The 19442-nt window shown below is 42.8% G+C and overlaps 1 protein-coding gene across 1 annotated transcript; it reads right to left on the minus strand.

The window, feature by feature from the left end:
- Window positions 1–531: 531 nt before the first annotated feature.
- Window positions 532–14963, minus strand: FUCA2 (alpha-L-fucosidase 2). The gene is made up of 7 exons (XM_079779715.1): window positions 14704–14963; window positions 10997–11184; window positions 8042–8381; window positions 6071–6281; window positions 5643–5833; window positions 3390–3498; window positions 532–2623 (listed from the first exon to the last, which is right to left on the minus strand). The coding sequence occupies exons 1-7, from the start codon at window positions 14937–14939 to the stop codon at window positions 2483–2485; spliced, it is 1416 nt and encodes a 471-aa protein (XP_079635841.1). The 5' UTR covers window positions 14940–14963; the 3' UTR covers window positions 532–2482.
- Window positions 14964–19442: the final 4479 nt, after the last annotated feature.

Raw genomic sequence — 19442 nt, forward strand, 5'->3', positions numbered from 1 at the left:
GTATTAGTCTTCTAGGGTTGCCATAACAAAATGCCATCCACTGAGCAGCTTAAACAACCATACTTTATTTTCTCACAGTTCTGAAGGCGGAAAACTAGGTGTCATTCGGTTTGGTTTCCCTTGAGGCCTCGCCTTGGCTTGCAGATGGCCCACCTTCTCACTGTACCCTTACATGGTCTTTCCTCTCTGCCTGTGCATCCCTGGTGACTCTTCCTTTTATAAGGACACTAGTCATATTGGATTAGGGCCCCCACCCCTGATTTTATTTAACCTTAATTATCTCTTTAAATGCCACACCTCCAAATACAGTCGCACTGGGGATTAAGGCTTCAACATTTGGAAGCAGACACAATTCAGTCCTTAACACCACCAACTGCTAGCTACTCTAAAACAAGAATTTCCAACTCTGGATCGCACATGGAATTAAATTCAATGTGGAGAGACTTTAACAGCAAATATGTGGGAGAGAGAAAATTTCCTCCACCCTTCTAGGTTCTTGCAGCTGGTTTAATCAAATCAACATGAAACAGATAAGAGAATATAATAAAATTTAATCAGGTGCGTACGAATGAGAACTCCACATAGATGAGAGGTTCAGAGACAGGAAGTTAAAATGAGGCATATATGACATTCTGAGCTAAGGTTGAGGAGTAAGGGAAGGCCCATGGAGGCTTCAGAGGGAGGGAGGTCTTTGCAGGATGAAAATAAAATCAGATGTTCAGTGCTTTGAAGTTTGTCCTGCCTGATTATAGAAAGGTCATAAAAAGTTATTTCTTTCCATGATGTGTACAGTGATGACTGACATTTCTTTGTCAAAAATGTCTTAAATAAAGTGGGAGAACATGTGCAAGGTTTCTGATTGCAGAATTAAGTGGAGATGGTAAAGATTGTTAATTGACCCAAGAAGGCTTGTAACAACACTATTCTTGGAATTTTGTGGCTTTTCTCCTTTGTTATTAATTTCTATATTAATTCTAACTAAATTAAATATCCTGTCAAAGATTTTTAAGATACAGCTCCGGGATCCGGTTGGTGTCCCTCACTCTGAAAAAGCGATAATTCTTCTATTTTCAAAATAACTTTAAAGCACAACAACAGGGCATTACCTCAGGCTCTTAGTAGAGAAAAAGAGAATTCTCAAAGAATGGCAACTGAAAAGATGTTATTGCAAAAAGAAGTGGAAAAATTGAATTTTGAGAACACATTTCTTCGCCTGAAGCTAAATAATTTGAATAAGAAGCTTATAGAAATAAAAGCACAATTGAAAGATTTGATAATCACAGTTGAAATGAGCAATTTTTCTGAGTTCCATCAGAGTCTCTTTCCACTCCCAGCCAGCAAGAATAAACGGGTTAGTAAACAGTGCATGTCGATGAGTTTTCCATTTGCAAGGGTTCCATTAACTTCAAATGATGATGATGATGATGATGATGATGATGATGATGATGATGATGATGATGGAGATAAAGAAAAAATACAATGTGACAACAATTTTATATCAAAGACATCATCTGATGTTCCTACTTTGGTATCAACAAGACAATCTTTATCAGCTCAGTATAATTTGGAGTTATGTCTTAAAGAAAATAATCAGAATGTGCGTGGTTTAGATGACTCAGAACAGATTTCTTCAATTATTGATATACTTCCTAAAGGTGGTAGAACACTACAGGACTTGACAAATACCAAATTTGTTTCAAATAACACTGCTACATCTGAAAACAAGTCAGAAGATCTTATTTTAGAGCTGCCAAAACGAAGAAAGTGCGCTCCTCTCAATTTGAACAAGCCAAATCTCAGAGACAAAATGAGAAGATAAGGAGAATTGATTTATCCATTTTTATGTTTACATATGTGCATAATATAGCTATTTTGTAATATTAAATTGTATTATAAAATTTAAAATCTTTTTTGTTATTCTATAACTTATATTCTAGCTTATTCAACTTTTTCAATGTAATAGATTTAACTAAAAAATAGCTGTTAACCTTTTAACCAATAAAATGTATAATAAGTTAAAAAAAAGATTTTTAAGATATTCTTTGTGTTTACTTTGTAGATCTGTCAGTTTACTTGAAACATTAAAATGGTGAGAAATATATTTAAAAAACAAAACAAAACACCAAAAACGTATCTCTGGTGATAACTCTTATTATGGGCAAGGCCCCAAATTTAAATTCCTTAAGGGAGAGATAAAAGTTTCTCATGAGCCTTCAGGGTCTCAATTGCCCTCAGCTCAAAATAATACATTCCAAAGTGGCGCATCTTGGTGAGGCCTGTTCTGAACACAAGGTCAGTGGAGAGTTACAATAGTTACATGGGCAATTTAAGGAGTAAGGGGGGAAAGGGGCTGTATTGCCTAAATAAGTACTTGACTTTTCTTGACCCATTTTACATTTGCTTTCTCCATGTGCTATAATTATAGAAACCTGGTATTTTCTAGTCTTAGATGTAACTGCAGCATGGACCACTCCGCTGCACATTAGATCACGTTAGTTAGTGCTAGAGCCCAGCCCCATTTACAAGGCATCTGATGAAAGGTGAGATGTGGCAGTTCCACCATAATGCCATTTTTCTCCAAAGAGATCCATTTAAGTGGCTGTCCATGTCCCAGTAGTTTAACCTGAAATTAAAACACACACACAAGTGTCTCCAAGTGTATCTGTGACTTGCCCACTTTATTGAGAAGGGTGGTTGATATTCCTTAAAAGCATTGTATACAGAAGATTCATTTTTTACTTTTATTTAGTAGTTCACAAACTGTAATTAAACATTAGATTTCAATTCCATCTTCTTTTCGGCCTGATCAATCATAAGCGTTAGAAATGAACTATGAAAATATGATGCAAGGAGAAGCATGTGGACAATTTAACTCCAAGAAACTTGTTGATTTCTTTAAAATAAGCTATAAAATATATTAAAATGAACTCAATACCAGACTTAGTGGTTATAACTATTAGATTAACCTTTAACTTTCTCCAAAGTATTTTATGCACTTAACATAGTAGGGCTAAGACTTCTTCCTTTTATTCTAATGTGTTCTGGATGGAATGTCAGGGGGAGAATACAAATTCCAGTTCTATGAAAAGAATCATTTTGGATGCATACAGCAAACTCGAACAACATAAAATGACTGTGAAGAAGAATATTTTACCTTGATGTGAATGGAGATGATATATCTGCTTTATAAGTTTAGTTCTGGGAAATGAAAAAATTTTTTCAAAGGTTCTGGCCAAATATTGCCATTAATGAAGCTCATTTTAAAATTATTCTTATGGGTAAATAAGAAGAGCACATATAAGGATCTCCTTAAAGTTAAAAGTTATGTTTTTATCAGGATATTCTAGTCAACAATTTAAAGGAACAATAAAGATAAAATTCCCTCTTACCTCTGTTGACCCCAGAGTAGCTTTGGGTTGGCCAAGAAACAGCTGTCCTGTTGTGGGCCATTTGAGAAACATGGCATAGACCAAGTTTTCTTTAGGTTTTGATGTGTACCTGGTTAAAAGGAGGGGAAAGCATAGTAATATTTCTCATTATTTATAGGTCAGGTCTGAATTATTTACAGAGATACTTCTATTTGGTAAATATTTACCAAGAGGGGAGTAACTCTCACAGTGAGGAGGGAAGAACAGGGCCACCTCAGGTAGCTGATACTGGTAGGAGCCAGACATTGGGGCTTTACAGGCCTTGTCGAACGCCTTGACTTTTTATTTATTTTTTTAAAGATATGTTTTTATAGATTTGAGAGAGAGGAAGGGAGAAGGAGAGAGAGATGGAAACATCAATGATGAGAGAGAATCATTGATCAGCTGCCTCCTGTATACGCCCTACTGGGGATTGAGCCTGCAACCCAGGCATGTGCCCTGACCAGCAATCGAACCATAACCTCGTGGTTCATGGTTCATGGCTCAAACACTGAGCCACACTGGCCAGTGTTATCTTTACTTATTTAAAGAAAACTTGATGGAATAACTGTTAATGTTTGTGAAGTGCCAGATCAGACACCCTCATAGTCAAATATAAGTACAGGGGAAAAAATTCCACAACCAGATTTAAACTGGGCTCTGTGAAATGAAGGCTCGGTACTGATTTCTCATTATGGCTTCTCATAGACCCAAAGTTCTAAAATTCTACAACCAGGTGCTTCTGTCTGCATTGCCTTAGTTTATTTTCTTCAATGAGCTTACAATTTTTTTAAGTCACAATTCAAGTGAAAACAAAGAACAGTTAGTCTAAACTGTTGATTTATACTTGATCAGCTATACTCACTTTGGTAGCAAAACAAGGTGAATTTTTAGAGCTCCACTCATACTACTCTTATCCTATCTAATAAAAGAGTAATATGCAAATTGACCATCACTCCAACACACAAGATGGCTGCCCCCATGTGGTCAAAGATGGCTGCCCCAATGTGGACACAAGATGGCCGCCACAAGATGGCCAGCAGGGGAGGGCAGTTGGGAGGGACCAGGTCTGCAAGGGAGGGCAGTTGGGGGCGATCAAGCCTGCAGGGGAGGGCAGTTAGGGGTGACCAGGCTGGCAGAGGAGGGAAGTTGGGGGTGACTGGGCCTGCAGGGAAGGGCATTTGGGGGGGACCCACGCCTGCAGGAGAGAGCAGTTGGAGGGGACCAGGCCTGCAGGGGAGGGCAGTTAGGGGTGACCAGGCCTGCAGGGGAGGGCAGTTAGGGGCAATCAGGCTGGCAGGGGAGCAGTTAGGCATCAATCAGGCTATCAGAGGAGTGGTTAGGGGGTGATCAGGCTGGCAGGCAGAAGCGGTTAGGGGCAGTCAGGAAGGCAAGCAGGCGAGCAGTTGGGAGCCAGCAGTCCTGGATTATGAGAGGGATGTCCGACTGCCGGTAGGATCGGGCCTAAATGGACAGTCGGACATCCCTTAAGGGGTCCCAGATTGGAGAGGGTGTAGGCTGGGCTGAGGGACACATCTCCCCGTGCACAAATTTCATATAGTGTATATTTAAAATCCCACATTAGAAACCATCACATATGCAGAGTCTGATTCAGGTTCTCATTGGTCCATAGAACCTTCCAAATCTCAGATAGGAGCCTAAGGCAAGGCTTTTAAAAAATATATACAATAAAAAGAAAAATTATCAAGTTAACATAATTAATTTTAAAGAAACTTAAGGTTTAGATTTATTTGGATACTATGAACAAGTTACAATTATTTTAATCAACTTAACTAGTGCTATTATTGGAGCTGATTTTTAATATTTTTTCATGCCCTTTGGCACTTCTTGCTTGCTAATTTGATGTGATACAACATCTGCAAATGTTATAATTTACTTAACTGACTAAACAGAAGTCTCTCTTTTGGATTAACCACTCAAGGTTTTTCAATTTTCTAAATGGCTTATAATTTTTATAAGAGTTAACTACTTTTCACCAAAATTTGTCCACTATTAGGAGGTATCTAGAGATGATTTGAGCTCAATTTGCTAAACAGTAAGTGTTCAAAAACATGCTTCCCCTTCCTTCTCTTTGTAGAAAATTACGTTCAGAAAGTGTTGTGTATAGAAAGGCATTCATTCATTTCCCTTTTTATCCTATTTTTCTCTTTATATCTCTGAGAAAATTTAAGTGCCTTCTTCTATCAGATAGCACTGGTAATAAGAATAACTTACCACACATCTGGGGTTACAGTATCATTCTGGGATCTCCAAGTGTTGGTTTCATAAATGGCTTCTCCATTGACTTTAAGCCAGGTCCCCATTTGCCTTAATCGCTCCTCAAAAATCGGAGAAATGGTGCCATCCTTAGTGGGCCCAATATTCATCAAAAGATTTCCTCCACATGAAACTGTTTCTACAAGTTGCTAAAAAACATTAAGAATACATATAGTTTTTAGAGAGACAAAGCAATTCCATCACAAATGTATTAATATGTTGTATTTATGAGTTTACACAGGAATATTTAGTCACTATCTAGGAGAACAAGCATGGAAGACAGAACAGTATTTATAAGCCACTGAGCTATACAAACAAAAAATGATTCTCACACACCCACACTATTAAGAATATTACCATAATTGTTACTAGACATTTCACTGTACCTTCACCAATTCTTCAATTGTAAGATAGTCACGGATTCCTGCATTCCTCCTATAGCCCCAGGAAAACTTGTCTATTGTCATGCAGTTTTCCCACTTGTGTGGCAGAAGATGTCCTGGGTTATACCGGTCACTGCAGGTATAGTAGCCACCATGCTTACAGATGCTACCAGCTCCCCAACGGTCATTGGTGACTACTGTGTCCCGAACTGGGCTGGAATGAAAAACATACTTTTTAACAACAAAAAGTAAACATTTTCAACACAAGAGGAAATGTCACTGAAAAGAGGTCTGACTGAAATCTACTCCTAAAAATGCACTCTAGCCATGGTTTTGAAGGCCAACGGACTTGGGCTGACTGCAGTCCTGTCTGTCACTTTCTAAGCTTCCTATCCTACAGCAAGGTACCTAATTCCTCTGAGTAAACAATTTCTTCAGCTCTCATTAGAATAGAAAATTTTATATAAAACTCCTCTTCCAGTGCCCAGCACATACAGCACAAATAAGAGTATTATACTACTTTTTGAAGCTTCCCCCCCAATATTGTGAATGATACCCAAAAGTGAATTCACAATGAAGACATTCTTCTCACCATTGACTGAATCATCTCAGCTCTTTCCCATACAATTGTGCCTAGTACTGAAACATTTCAAGTAAGTCAACTTGCAATCATGAAATTCCCTGTGGTATGAAATACCCTACAATATTGTTTCTCATAAGAGGTGGTACCTCCAGCACCTCTCTACTTAGAGGGGACCGTTTTGATTCACAGATTGAACTGGATGGCTCCCAGTCTTTCCCATTGGAAGGGGTACCTGAAGAAACTGCTGTTCTAAATAGCAAGGCCTATCCAGAGTATTTGTATGTTGGCCCTTTGTGGGCCCAGGGAACACAACAGAACACTCCCTGACTTCATAACACAGTACCAAGTACCTTCTGGTTACAAATATAAATTTGTTCCATCTAGTTTAAGCCTAATAGCAGAGCTCAGTCAGAACTCCGTATGCCAGTGATGGGCAACCTTTTGAGCTTGGTGTGTCAAACTTTGCCAAAAAACTGAGCATAACTTGGGTAGTGTGTCACTTTGAGGAAAAAACATTATTTCGCAAATGTTTCATCCTCAGGAGCAGCAAATGTTTCATCCTCGGCATGCGGCCGCCCCAGCGGCCGCGTGTCATCAGAAATGGCTACGCGTGTCAGTGCTGACACGCGTGTCATAGGTTCGCCATCACTGCCCTATGCCAATGGGACAGGCTGGAACATGCTAGAAAGCAGTGGGAAAGAACAGGAAGAGGTGAGAATGATGAAGGGAAAAAGGAGACAGACAAGGGGGACATTGGTCATCAAAGAGTAAGAGAGTGAAAAGAAGAAGCAATTAGAGGGACTGAAAAGCACATAAGCAGAAACAGTCATGGGTAAATAGAGTTGTCCCAGAACAGGAGATGAAAAAGGGGACCCACAAAATGAATGTCTTCAAAATTCTGCATTCTGTGATTTTTGGTCTGTCTTCAAAATCAGACTTTTGAATTGTATTTGACTCATGATTTATAATTCTTTTCTTTTTTTTTTAAATACATTTCATTGATTTTTTTTACAGAGAGGAAGGTAAAGGGATAGAGAGTTAGAAACATTGATGAGAGAGAAACATTGATCAGCTGCCTCCTGCACACCCCCTCCTGGAGATGTGCCCGCAACAAGGTACATGCCCTTGACCAGAATCGAACCTGGGACCCTTCAGTCCACAGGCCGACGCTTTATCCACCAAGCCAAACTGGTTAGGGCTTGATTTGTAATTCTTGATTATTTTGAGTAAATATTGATATATCTAATAAGAATTATTTATAATGATTTCCTTCCCCATACCATACCAGTACATGAGCCTGAAAGGAAATATTTCAAGAAGCAAGGGAATGAAATGTTATGCATGTATTAGGAACATTTAAGGTCTCTACAGCAGTCCAACAGCATACATGCCTTTCATTGTACAGCCAAGCTAAGAAACCTGTGCTGTTCCAGTAGCGATCGGGCGCCCCTCCATCGCCATCTGCCCACAGGACCTCCGGCCGGTACTTGTTCACCAACTCGTAGAGCTCAGGCTGCATCTTAGAAAATGGAAACTGTCGCTTCTGGAAGGAGCTGGATTCATCATCAAGGAAGAGCGGATGAAACCACTCAAAAAGGGAATAGTAGAGTCCAAAACGCAGGTCAGTCCTGTTCCTAATGGCTACCTCCAGTTCCTTGACGATGTCCCTCGTGGGCCCCTCATCTACAGCATTCCAGTTCCACGAGTGCTCGGAGCCCCACAAGGTGAAGCCTGCACAATTAGGTTAACAACCTGTGTAAGTAGGTCCACTTTATTTTAGGTAAATCTCTACCTATGCAAATGCAAAAACATATCTGATCATACACATGGTATATAAATAACTGCTTCTACAAACAACTGTTATGGCAATTTTTTTCATGATATATATTCTGCTTTTATATGAGCAAGAAATGAGAATTTAAACAAGGTAAACCGAAGTTTTTAAAAGTAACTCTCACCTGGCTGGCGTGGCTCAGGGGTTGAGCTTTGACCTATGAAGCAGGAGGTCACAGTTCAATTCCCGGTCAAGGGCTCATGCTCTGGTTGCGGGCTTGATCCCCACTATGGGGCATGCAAGAGGCAGCTGATCAATAATTCTCTCTCATCACTGATGTTTCTATCTCTATCCCTCCCCCTCTCCCTTCCTCTCTGAAATCAATAAAAACATTATTTAAAAAATAAATAAAAATAACTCTCAGGGTACTGACAAGATCTGTAGAGTCTAATCTGTCTTCTGTGTTTTCCCTCGTAGAATATAAGCTCCTTGAGGAATGGCATCATGTCTGCCCTGTTCCCTGTTATAGTCCCCGCCAGCTGTAAGCACTGGGTCTAACACGAAATCAGCAATCATCATTAGGAGGTCACAGCTAAGATTAAAGTAGATTCCCCGGTTTTAGGGTTATTATAGTGTGATTCTTAGAGCGCTGGTGATCCTTGTGTAGCAGTAAATCTTTGCACGAGGAGGTGGAGTGGGGATGAGTAGGACTCTAGTCTGTACTTTAAAATACTCGACCCACCATTTGTAATCTCATCCTACTCTAAAGTCCTAAGCTTAGATGTTGCTTCTTAAATTACCTAAAAGTGAATTATCTACCAATCAAATAGGTCCTTCCATGCTGTCTGGAAGGTGCAATGTGGATATTTTAAACCCTGATTCAAAATGTTTCAACTTGTCAGGCCCTACGGTCAAGCAGTGCTGAAACCACATGGGTCTTCAGCTCAGTGTCACCACTGTACGCTCACACGGTGGTCTTCCTGCCTAACAAGCCCAGCAGGATCTGTTCCATGAGCAATGAAAACATCTGACAGCATGGGTCCTAGAAAGTTTAGAAATGTGAGCTTCATCATCTGTCCTCACAGTATGACTAAGAGTGGTTTTGTCTGTTGGTTTAATAAGCTCACTATGCAATACCTTGTCCTTACAGCTCGGAGAAGTTCTAAGAGCAAGAAAATCAACACATTCACAAACAAATACACATCATAAATATTCATTCAATAGGAAAAACATCTATAGGAAAAAATCATTAAGCCACTAGAATTCAGGCAAAGAGGAAAATATTCTAAGATAATTCCAGATTTGTGGTTTTAGTTCTTCCCTCCTACTCCCCTCCCCACCCTGAAGGAAGCAATGGGGCAAGATTTCTTATACCAAGGCAAAGATGATCTTGCAGAGGAAATTGCCAAGTGAATTAACATTAGGTTGGAAGAATAACAATTTATTGATGCTTCCTTGATCTTATAAATACTTGAATGTTGAATGATAATGGGTGGAAATGATCCTATTAATGTAGGCCCACCGTGATGATTAACTTTATGTGTCAATTTGACTGGGCCATAGGGTACCCAGGTATTTGGTTAAACATTCTTGGTATGTCTATGAGGGTATTTCCGCATGAAATTAACATCTGAAGAGATAAACGGAGGAGTAAAGCAGATTGCCCTTCCCAATGCTGTGGGCCTCATCCAATCTGTTGAAGGCCTAAATAGAATAAACAGCTGAGTTAGAAAGAAATCTTTCTCTCTGCTTGTCTTTGAGCTGAGATATTGGACTTCTCCACCTTTGGACCCAGGCTTGAAAAAGAACCTACATCATTAACTCTCCTGGTTTTCAGGCCTTCAGACTCAGGCTGGAACTACACCATCAGCTCTTGCGTCTGGACCACTCAGCCTCCATAATTGTGTGAGTCAATTTCTTGTAATAAATCTTTTTATATCTATTATACTTCCTATTGGTTCTGTTTCTCTGGAGAACCCTAATACACCACTGTTTCCTTTGAGATATTCTTCCATTTCTGATATTTCTGGGCACCATTATAGTTCCATAATCCTTTTTCTTTCAGGCAATCTGTGTCACTTTCATCACTAGCAAATTGTCCACCATTTGGTCATATAAGAGTTGGCCAAAAGTACGGCCATGTGTGTCAGTAATGACACAAGGCTACAGTGGCCTTACCCCATGATACCTTCCCAGAATGCATTCAGAGGTGAAATGAAAGGAAAGAGCAGAATTCCAATTATAAACTTTGACCTGCAATCCACATCCCATTTCAAATAGCTTTAATCAAATTTTGGAAATATTGCTAAATATGCCTATAACAAAAATGTTATCTCCCTCCCCACCCCCCCCACCCCCCCGCACCCTCCTCCGTTATGTGGAGGGTATGATCTTTCTGCATGCCTAATGCCTCTTAATTGGTGGAACATGTGGTCCCTTAAGTTATAAGCAAATGTCAGTAACCACTTATGGTTGATCCCAAGAGAATACTCTGGTTTCATGCTTTCTGCTTCCAAATGAACTACTTTACATTTCATAACCATCGTTCTTTGCAAATGTTGCAGTGACTTACCCTCATGATGTTTGGAAGTTAAGACAACATATTTGGCACCAGAAGCCTGAAAAATATCTGCCCACTGGTTCGCATCAAAAAACTTTGCTGTAAATAGTGGTCCAAAATCTTCATATTTGAAATCAGGAGGGTAATTATTTTTCATAAAGTCCACAAATGTTTGTATTTTTTTCTTTTGCCAATACCACCTAAAGGGATGAACAGAAACAGCACATAAAACATATAAACATTTGAAATGATTGGGCCAGCTCCCTTTACTAATTCTCTCTCACTCAAATATTACCCAGATTCACTTTTTCACTTCCCCACTAGTTAGACATTTCCTTAAAGAAAGTTTATGTAAACCAAAACTCCCCTCATTTTTCATCTATCTCTCTGTGAAGTCCGCTCAACTCATAAACTAGAAAATTCTAGACAACCCAGCCATGCATTTGCTATTAATCCCCACTTTTAAATAACAACATGTAGTATATATCTTTGTAACATAAGTGAGGAAAGCTTCAAAGGGAAAACTAAGTGCCTAAAACATAACATGGATCTATTTTATTCACTAGCAGAGAACAAGTGGGGGAGTAGGCAACAGTAAAATTAAGAAGATGCTGCTATTTTAATCTATTGACTCAGTCTTCAAGGATTCCTTGTTATCTGCATTATTCTGAGCAATGGGGCCTAAACTTCCTAAGCAAGGCTTCATGAGGAAAACTGTATCAAAAACATAATTTTACATTTTAGACAGATGTAGCAGTAACTTTCCTCATGAAACAGCCTCAAGCCCCACCTCTGACCCATCTTCTCCTTTTCCCACCACCACCAGTCAGATACATAATTTTCCAGCTTCCACTGCAGCTTGGACATGGACATGTGACCCATGCTGGCCAATGGAATGTACGGGGATGCCAACTTGGAAGATTCTGGGAAATTAATAATAAGAAAAACTGGCCTTCCTGCCTTTGAACAAGGTTATGTCAAGTTATGGCCGGCTACCATCATGAGAGCATGAAGGAACAAGTCAAGAGGCTGAGGATGACAGACAGTGTCTATGTCTTTGATTTCATCAATGAGCCAACTACTTCGAATTCTCCTTCTGTATGATAAAAAGCCCCTACTATCGCACATTTTATTTGGGTTTTCTATACCTTGAAGTGAAAGTATCCTAATTGATCCACAACACATTTATACCTTTTAAACTGAACTACAGAAGAAAAACTGGGACACTCAGAAAGTTGAACAAGGATAAGGGATTTCTCCTATTTCCTTCTAGTACAATCTAATTTGAACCAGCATTCTCTATATTGTCTAGAACCACTTCTCAAATTTCATCCAAATGCACAAGAAAAGAGGCACTTGAACAGTCCATCATTTATATTTAGTTTTGCATTGCCTATAAGAACAGCCAGATATACTCATCGGTACTGTTGACTGCCCACAAGTCAAACTGGGAAGGGGAGCAGAGGTTTAGAAAAGATACAAGGGGAAACCATGATAATTAAAGAATCATCTATAGTAGTGGTCGACAACCTTTGGACCTCATGGGCCACCAGTGGTCTGCAGGCCACCGGTTGGCAGCCACAGGTCTACAGGGTTAATGCACTTACAGACTGTCAGAAATATACTCTATCTTGTTTTGTTTGAGAAGTATTTTTATTGTTCTCAGTCACAACAAAAAGCCCTGTGTTCACTAGTAGAAAATAAAAAGTTTACCACTGCAAAGAATAAAATTATTCAAAACTAGTCTGTGGCAGAGCATTGGTTTCAATTAACAAACATTAAATCCTCTTCTAGCACCAAATGTACAATTTACCTAATCTTCATAGTTGAACAAAATGATAACTTAAAATATAATGTATTATCCTATCTAATAAAAGAGTAATATGCAAATTGACTGTCACTCCAACACACAAGATGGCCACCCCCATGTGGACACAAGATAGCTGCCACAAGATGGCCGGCAGGGGAGGGCAGTTGTGGGCGATCAGGCCAGCAGGGGAGGGCAGTTGGGAGGGACCAGGCCTGCAGGGGAGGGCAGTTGGGGGCGATTAGGCCTGCAGGGGAGGGCAGTTGGGAGGGACCAGGCCTGCAAGGGAGGGCAGTTGGGGGCGATCAAGCCTGCAGGGGAGGGCAATTAGGGGTGACCAGGCCGGCAGAGGAGGGAAGTTGGGGGCGACCAGGCCTGCAGGGGAGGGCAGTTTGGGGTGACCAGGCCTGCAGGGGAGGGCAGTAAGGGGCAATCAGGCTGGCAGGGGAGCAGTTAGGCTTCAATCAGGCTGGCAGGGGAGTGGTTAGGGGGTGATCAGGCTGGCAGGCAGAAGCGGTTAGAGGCAATCAGGAAGGCAGGCAGGCGAGAAGTTGGGAGCCAGCAGTCCTGGATTGTGAGAGGGATGTCCCAGATTGGAGAGGGTGCAGGGTGGGCTGAGGGACACGCCCCCCCCCCCCCCCCCGCGCGAATTTCGTGCACTGGGCCTCTAGTATAAGATATATATATATATATATATATATATATATATATATATATATATATATCTTATATATACAGTATATATATCATATATATATATAATATATATATATATATATATATATATATATACACACACACACACACACACACACACACACACACACTGAGTGGCCAGATTATTATGATCTCTGAACACATAATAATCTGGCCACTCAGTGTATATCCTATATAATAAAAGGCTAATATGCAAATTGTCCCCTTGACTAGGAGTTCGACCAGCAGGCAGGCCAGCACCATCCATGTCCCCTTCCCCTTGCCAGGATGGCCGGACCCCACCCATGCACGAATTCATGCACCGGGCCTCAAATACACACACACACACACACACACACACACACACACATATACACACACACACTGAGTGGCCAGACTATTATGCGTTCAGAGATCATAATAATCTGGCCACTCAGTGTATATCTTATCTATATAAGATATACCATATATATATATATATATATATATATATATATATATATATATGATAGCATTTATCTTGAAGAATTTAACACAAAGTATTTAATCAGGAAAGGTATGTGAAACACTTCAAAGTTGTAAGAGATTACATGCACATTCTTGCACAGGCAAGGTAAAATCTAAAGGGCAATACTCTTCATATAGTAAGGTGTTATTTTTATTAGACTAACATTCTAGAACGTTTTTTTAAAAATTCCTAGAGGCACACATGGTAACATTTTAACACTGAAGAGCCAGTGAATGCCCAAATAAACAGATGTTTCTCATACCCATGCATTTATGTTGTCACCATACTTCATGGCAAAACAGCTGAAAATGAGCCAATAGCAGAGAGGACATCGCCCTCTCCAGGGGCAGTTAAGGTGCAAGCTTCAGTGCTCATCATGTGACCCTCACAAGTCGATTAATTTGGGGTAGTTTCGTCGTTGGATGGTTACACTGTAGCGTGATAAATACAAGTTGGCAAGTGCAACTATCCAGGAGCTGAGAAGTCAGAGCCACCTTAAGTGTCTGTCAATAACTGCAGTCACCTGGAGGAAAAAGTCAATGCTTACCCAGGCCGAAAGCTTACACAATAAATTAGACATTTCACACCCGGAAATTCTAAACGCAGATAACCCACTGGGAGGCGAAACCGCAAGCCGCGGCGAGGTGGTGGCTGGAGGCCGGGGGACAGAAAGAGGGCCCGAGGAGACCCGGAGGGAGGCACACTCACCAGAACCATTCACTCCCGAAACTGGGCACGGAGAACACGCCCCAGTGGATGAAGATGCCGAACTTGGCCTGGTCGAACCAAGCGGGCAGCGGTCGGGCGTCCAGGGACTCCCAGGTGGGGTCGAAGCGCGGGGCGCGGGCGGGACAGGGCGCGGGCAGCAGCAGCAGCAGGTGGAGCGCGAGCCCTACCCCCACCCCCGCCCCCGCCCCCACCCCAGGCTGGGCCAGGGCCGGCATGCTCCCGCCGCTGTGTCCTGCCGGCTCGCCCCCGGCCTTCGGAAGCGCCCGCTAAGTAGGCTCCGCCTCCTGTCACCTGACCAAACTGTCCCGAGAAGGCGAGGCCCCGCTGCGGTCCGGATCCGTGGTAGTGGCCGCTGTGGGCGGGCGTGGGGCGGGCGGCCCCCGGAGGGCTGCATTGCTCACTGGCACAACCTAGGAGCTTCACCCCGACGCCAGCCAGCCCGGTGCCTGCCGAGCTGAGGCTCCCGGTTTGGGGGATGAGAATGAATCGGGTTTGGGGACCCGTGGGAGGAACTCTCCTCCAGCTGCAGGATGATTACAGAAACCTCCCGAGAGGGCAAGGGGACCGACACGCCAGGAATCGTGCTTAGCTCTGGGAGCCTGAGTCTGTATCAGGTGACATTCCAACTTTCTCATTCAGGGCGGGGGCCTCGGAATGTGCATTTCACACCAAGCGCTGGTTCCGGCGCCAGCTTCTGAGCAGAACTGCATCAGAAACCCAGGCGGGCTAGGGCGGTGACAGTTAGAGGCATCTGGTGACACTGTTAGAGGCACCGCTCACAGTCGCCCGGAGGGGCTACCGGACAGCGCCCTAAGTCAGGACTGTCCCCAACCTCGATTCTTGTCTTCTCCTATAAATGAATTTATACGAGAGGCCTTGATTGCGTTGTGATGAAGCCAATTTTATTAAAGCAATTAATGCATGCACCTTTATTGAAGAAGCAAGGCAAGCAAATCTACACATCTGGCTTATGAAGCACAGATGGGCTCTCAGCGAATCAGAAGAGTGAGTTGGATGGGGGGTTTGAGGTGTTATGTACCCGCCTGTCTATAGGTTTCAGAATTCCTCTGCTGACTGTTTTGGTACAGATTAATTCTTTTTATTTTGTTGTGGCCTTCCCAGATTTTATGAGAAGCACCTGGCAATTTTATCCTGCCAAGCATCAAGACAGCTGCCTTCTCTGCTTAGGGAGTAAATTGCCCTTTTTCCCTTTCCCCTCCCCGCCTCCTTTCCTGCATTCTCTTGTTCCGCAGGCTTTTAACCATTCGCTCTGGAGTGTCTTGGCTGGGGAAGATAATGGCTTGTTATTTACAAGCTGGCTGCAAATTGCCCACGCTGTTTGGCCTTGTTTTAACGTTCCTGTCTCAGTTTCCCTATTCCACCTGCCCTGGAATTTTCCTAGCTCCTTACTGGCCTGTAACAAGACCAGTGGGGTTGAAATAGGAATTTTATGGGTGAAATAGACAGGTTTAGGGGATTTTTTTTTTTAATTAAGGGGTCCATGGAAAAAACACCTGACTACAGAATTACAAAAGGGTACATTTCCATAAGACAAGGGAAAGGCAGAAGTTACATTTCCATAAGATAAGGGAACTGGGAGTAGCCAAAGGTCTATATTTACAAAATAAAGAAGGAGGGACTCACACCTCCCAGGTGAGGTTTGACCTTTGAGCTCAGGAGTTGCTATAGTGACCAAATCAAAGGGGAATGGTGGCAAATCAGAGGGGATATCGTGGCACAAAAACCAGCCTTTATAAACCTGGGATAAAGGAACTCGGTGGGACTCTTTCCCTCTCCCCACATGGGGATCTATACTTGTTCTTCAATAAATGTCCACCTTTGCCATACCATCTTCCGTCCATGGACAAAGAATCTGGGGAAGCCATCCTGCCCAAGGGAACACAGCATGTTCCAGTCCAAAAGTCCCGTATCAGGGTCAATGTTTAAGAAATCCGCAGACTTGGGAAAAGAAGCCAGACGTGGAATGAGCCATCAAGGGGCATCACCAAGGCTCACGTCTCCTCTTCTTATGCTTTCAGAGTAAAGCCAGGACCCCTCCCCCCTTCTGCTCCTGCAAAGCACCTCTCTCCTTCATGGGCCAGTTCAGTGTCACCTCCTCCCAGCTTTCTGTCAACACCTTCCCTGCCAGACAGTTCACTCCCTGCTGTATGTTCCCATTAACATCTATTGCCAACCTCTAGCAGAGGATCCAAAAATTGCCTTGTAGTTAGAAGGACACAGCTCTCACTTCTTAGGCTGTGAGCTTCCTGAGGACAGGGATGCCGCTGCATTTAAAGCAGAGGGCAGCCCTCAAGGCATGTTGATTGAAGTCCTTCAATGGGTGAGAACCGGGGTTCTAAGGAAGAGGTCCTATGAAAGAACAAAGAAGATGAGGACTTACAGGAACTTTAACATCATAATTTGTGGCCTACCTTTTGGACTTGTGCAGTTTGAAATCTGAGTCTACTTCATAGCACACAACTCCGCACCTTGGACTTGGAAACTGCCTGCAGAACCAGCGCCTCTCTGTGCTGTCGGATTTCAGTTGGTAAGTCACCCAAAGCTTTCATTCTACAACCCTGAACCAGAACTGGGACTTGACAGATGACTGATATGTTACCCATTGTTCTCATCTCACAGACCCACTTGCTGACCACTGAGCCAGCTGTCCACCAATTAGAAAACAAATAAGGTGCGTTTGTGGTTTTGTTTCCCTTAGCAACCCATCTCTTTGCTACAAGTTATACCTTAAAAAAACAAATAAACAAAAATCAACTGTTCTCCCACTCCCACCTCGGCACATGTCTTCAGTTCATACTGTGGGCTAGTCCCTGCATGGCAAATCATATATGGGTAAAACTCTCTTAATTTCTTTTGGAATTTTTGCTGACAAAGGAAATGACGCTATGTAGCTGTTGCCCTCACTCTCCAGTCTCTGCAAAGACACGGGAGCAGCAGCTGCCACTGTCACCCCAGGTGTAAGGGCATTCACCCCCTTGGTGCAGTGTTAATGACTCCCCAGGACCACACCTGCACATGAAGACCCCCAGTCTTCCCAGGTGGAGGGTCTCCTGGGAGAAAGGGATCAGGGTAATCCACTGAACATGCACTACCAACAGCAAGAACCCCAGTTAGTGAGAAAGTAGGTGATGAGTTTCATTATTTAGTCTTTGACCCTCGAATGGCCTAGGACCTCAGTGGCACATTTCATCAAAACGGTGGACCTTTCAGTCACTGTGTCTTGACATCCCTTGAAACAGACGTTTGTGTAATAAGCGTAAACGGCATATTTCACAGCGACGATGAGGTTTTGAACTCTCAAAGGGACAGTAGGCATGGCTAGGTGACTGCCGCAGGGAGAGGCCTGTCTTCTAAACAAGCATTTGCCCACGCAAAACCCACATTTTGAAGGTTTCCATCTTCCAAACAAATGTATTTTCCAGTCAATAAATGATTTACGTTTCCATGCATTTTGGTTAATCAATGCTAATCAGACTCTCTGATCTGCTCAAATGCCACTTGGGTCATTTATCATTTCACTTGAAGGCAATGAAATATTTTTACTCAGTAAGTACAACCTTACGAAATTACAACCTCCGTAGGAAATAGGTGAAAGGCCTTCCTTAGTGCCCCGGAGGACACATCAGAATCCTAGAACACTACATGGGGAGCCATTGATACAGGATTTGGAATAAATAAGAAAGAGATTTATTTGGAAATGAAGATGGAGAAGAGATTCTACTGCAAATATACTTCTTAGATGACTAAAAGAATGAAAATCTATGAGATATTTTAAAACAGGGTCACTTACGGAGCATGCAATAGATTGTACTTCATATTTTATCAGAAAATGCAGTGGTTGCCAACCCTTCGGATCTCATAGACCCCCAGTGGTCCGCGGACCACCGGTTGGCAACCGCTGACTAATAATGCATTACAAACGTGCAGTCTTTGCACTTTAAGCTACTGCTCAATGAGCAACGGGACCACACTGCACTTAGGCTTCCCCTCGGTATTTAAAGGTTTTGATAGAGGATCCAGATCCCTGAGAAAGGACAGATTCCCCAGGTGCACATGGCTCTTTTTGGGGGGGCCTTGGGCCTCATTGGGGAACTCTGCCAATGAGCCCTGATCCCATCCTGTGTGACGCCACCGTGAGGCACTTTGTCCCTGTAGCAACAGGTGTTCCTCACTGTGAAGCCACCACGGTCGGCAGCCACATGCTGGGCAGTGGCAGGTAACGGGGTGCTTACCCTGGTCGCTGCTTCTGATCTGGATCTCCCAGGCAGACGAGGGCAGGAGGCCAGCCCTGCACAACCCCTTTTGCTGCCGGAGGAAGTCATCGCCATGCTGCTGTCCTCTCAGGGATACCGTCAGCTGCTGCGGCAGAGCTGACGTCTGGGCGAGGCTCTGGAGGGCACACTCTGTATCTCCATGTGGGTCCTGGATGCCTGCCACCGCCAGCCTCAGCAGATCCCAGATTCCTCTCAAGTGGGCAGTCAGAGAAGTGAAACAGTTGCCTCACCACTGACATCAACACAGTCTCGCTCTGGAAATGCACAAGAACAACATTCAAATCAAACTGAGCCCACTTCGTCCTTTATATGGTAAATAGCCCAGTTTATGGTAGAGCAAGCAGATGACATGGGAGAAATAGCATCCTCCCTTTACTGGCCTGGGGAAGAGAAGCAGGAATGAAGGAGGAGGCCACAGGGCTC

This window comes from Cnephaeus nilssonii (genome assembly GCF_951640355.1).
Source record: "Cnephaeus nilssonii genome assembly, chromosome: 9".
Classification (NCBI taxonomy): domain Eukaryota; kingdom Metazoa; phylum Chordata; class Mammalia; order Chiroptera; family Vespertilionidae; genus Cnephaeus; species Cnephaeus nilssonii.

Bases quoted from the DNA above. Each gene is read 5' to 3' on its own strand.
- FUCA2 (XM_079779715.1), bottom strand. From the start codon at position 14,939: ATGCCGGCCCTGGCCCAGCCTGGGGTGGGGGCGGGGGCGGGGGTGGGG. The intron at 5,834-6,070 runs GTACAGTGAAAT...AATGTTTTTTAG, and splicing joins CAATTGAAGAATTGGTGAAG to CAACTTGTAGAAACAGTTTC. The intron at 3,499-5,642 runs GTAAGTTATTCT...CCTTTTAACCAG, and splicing joins ACTGTAACCCCAGATGTGTG to GTACACATCAAAACCTAAAG.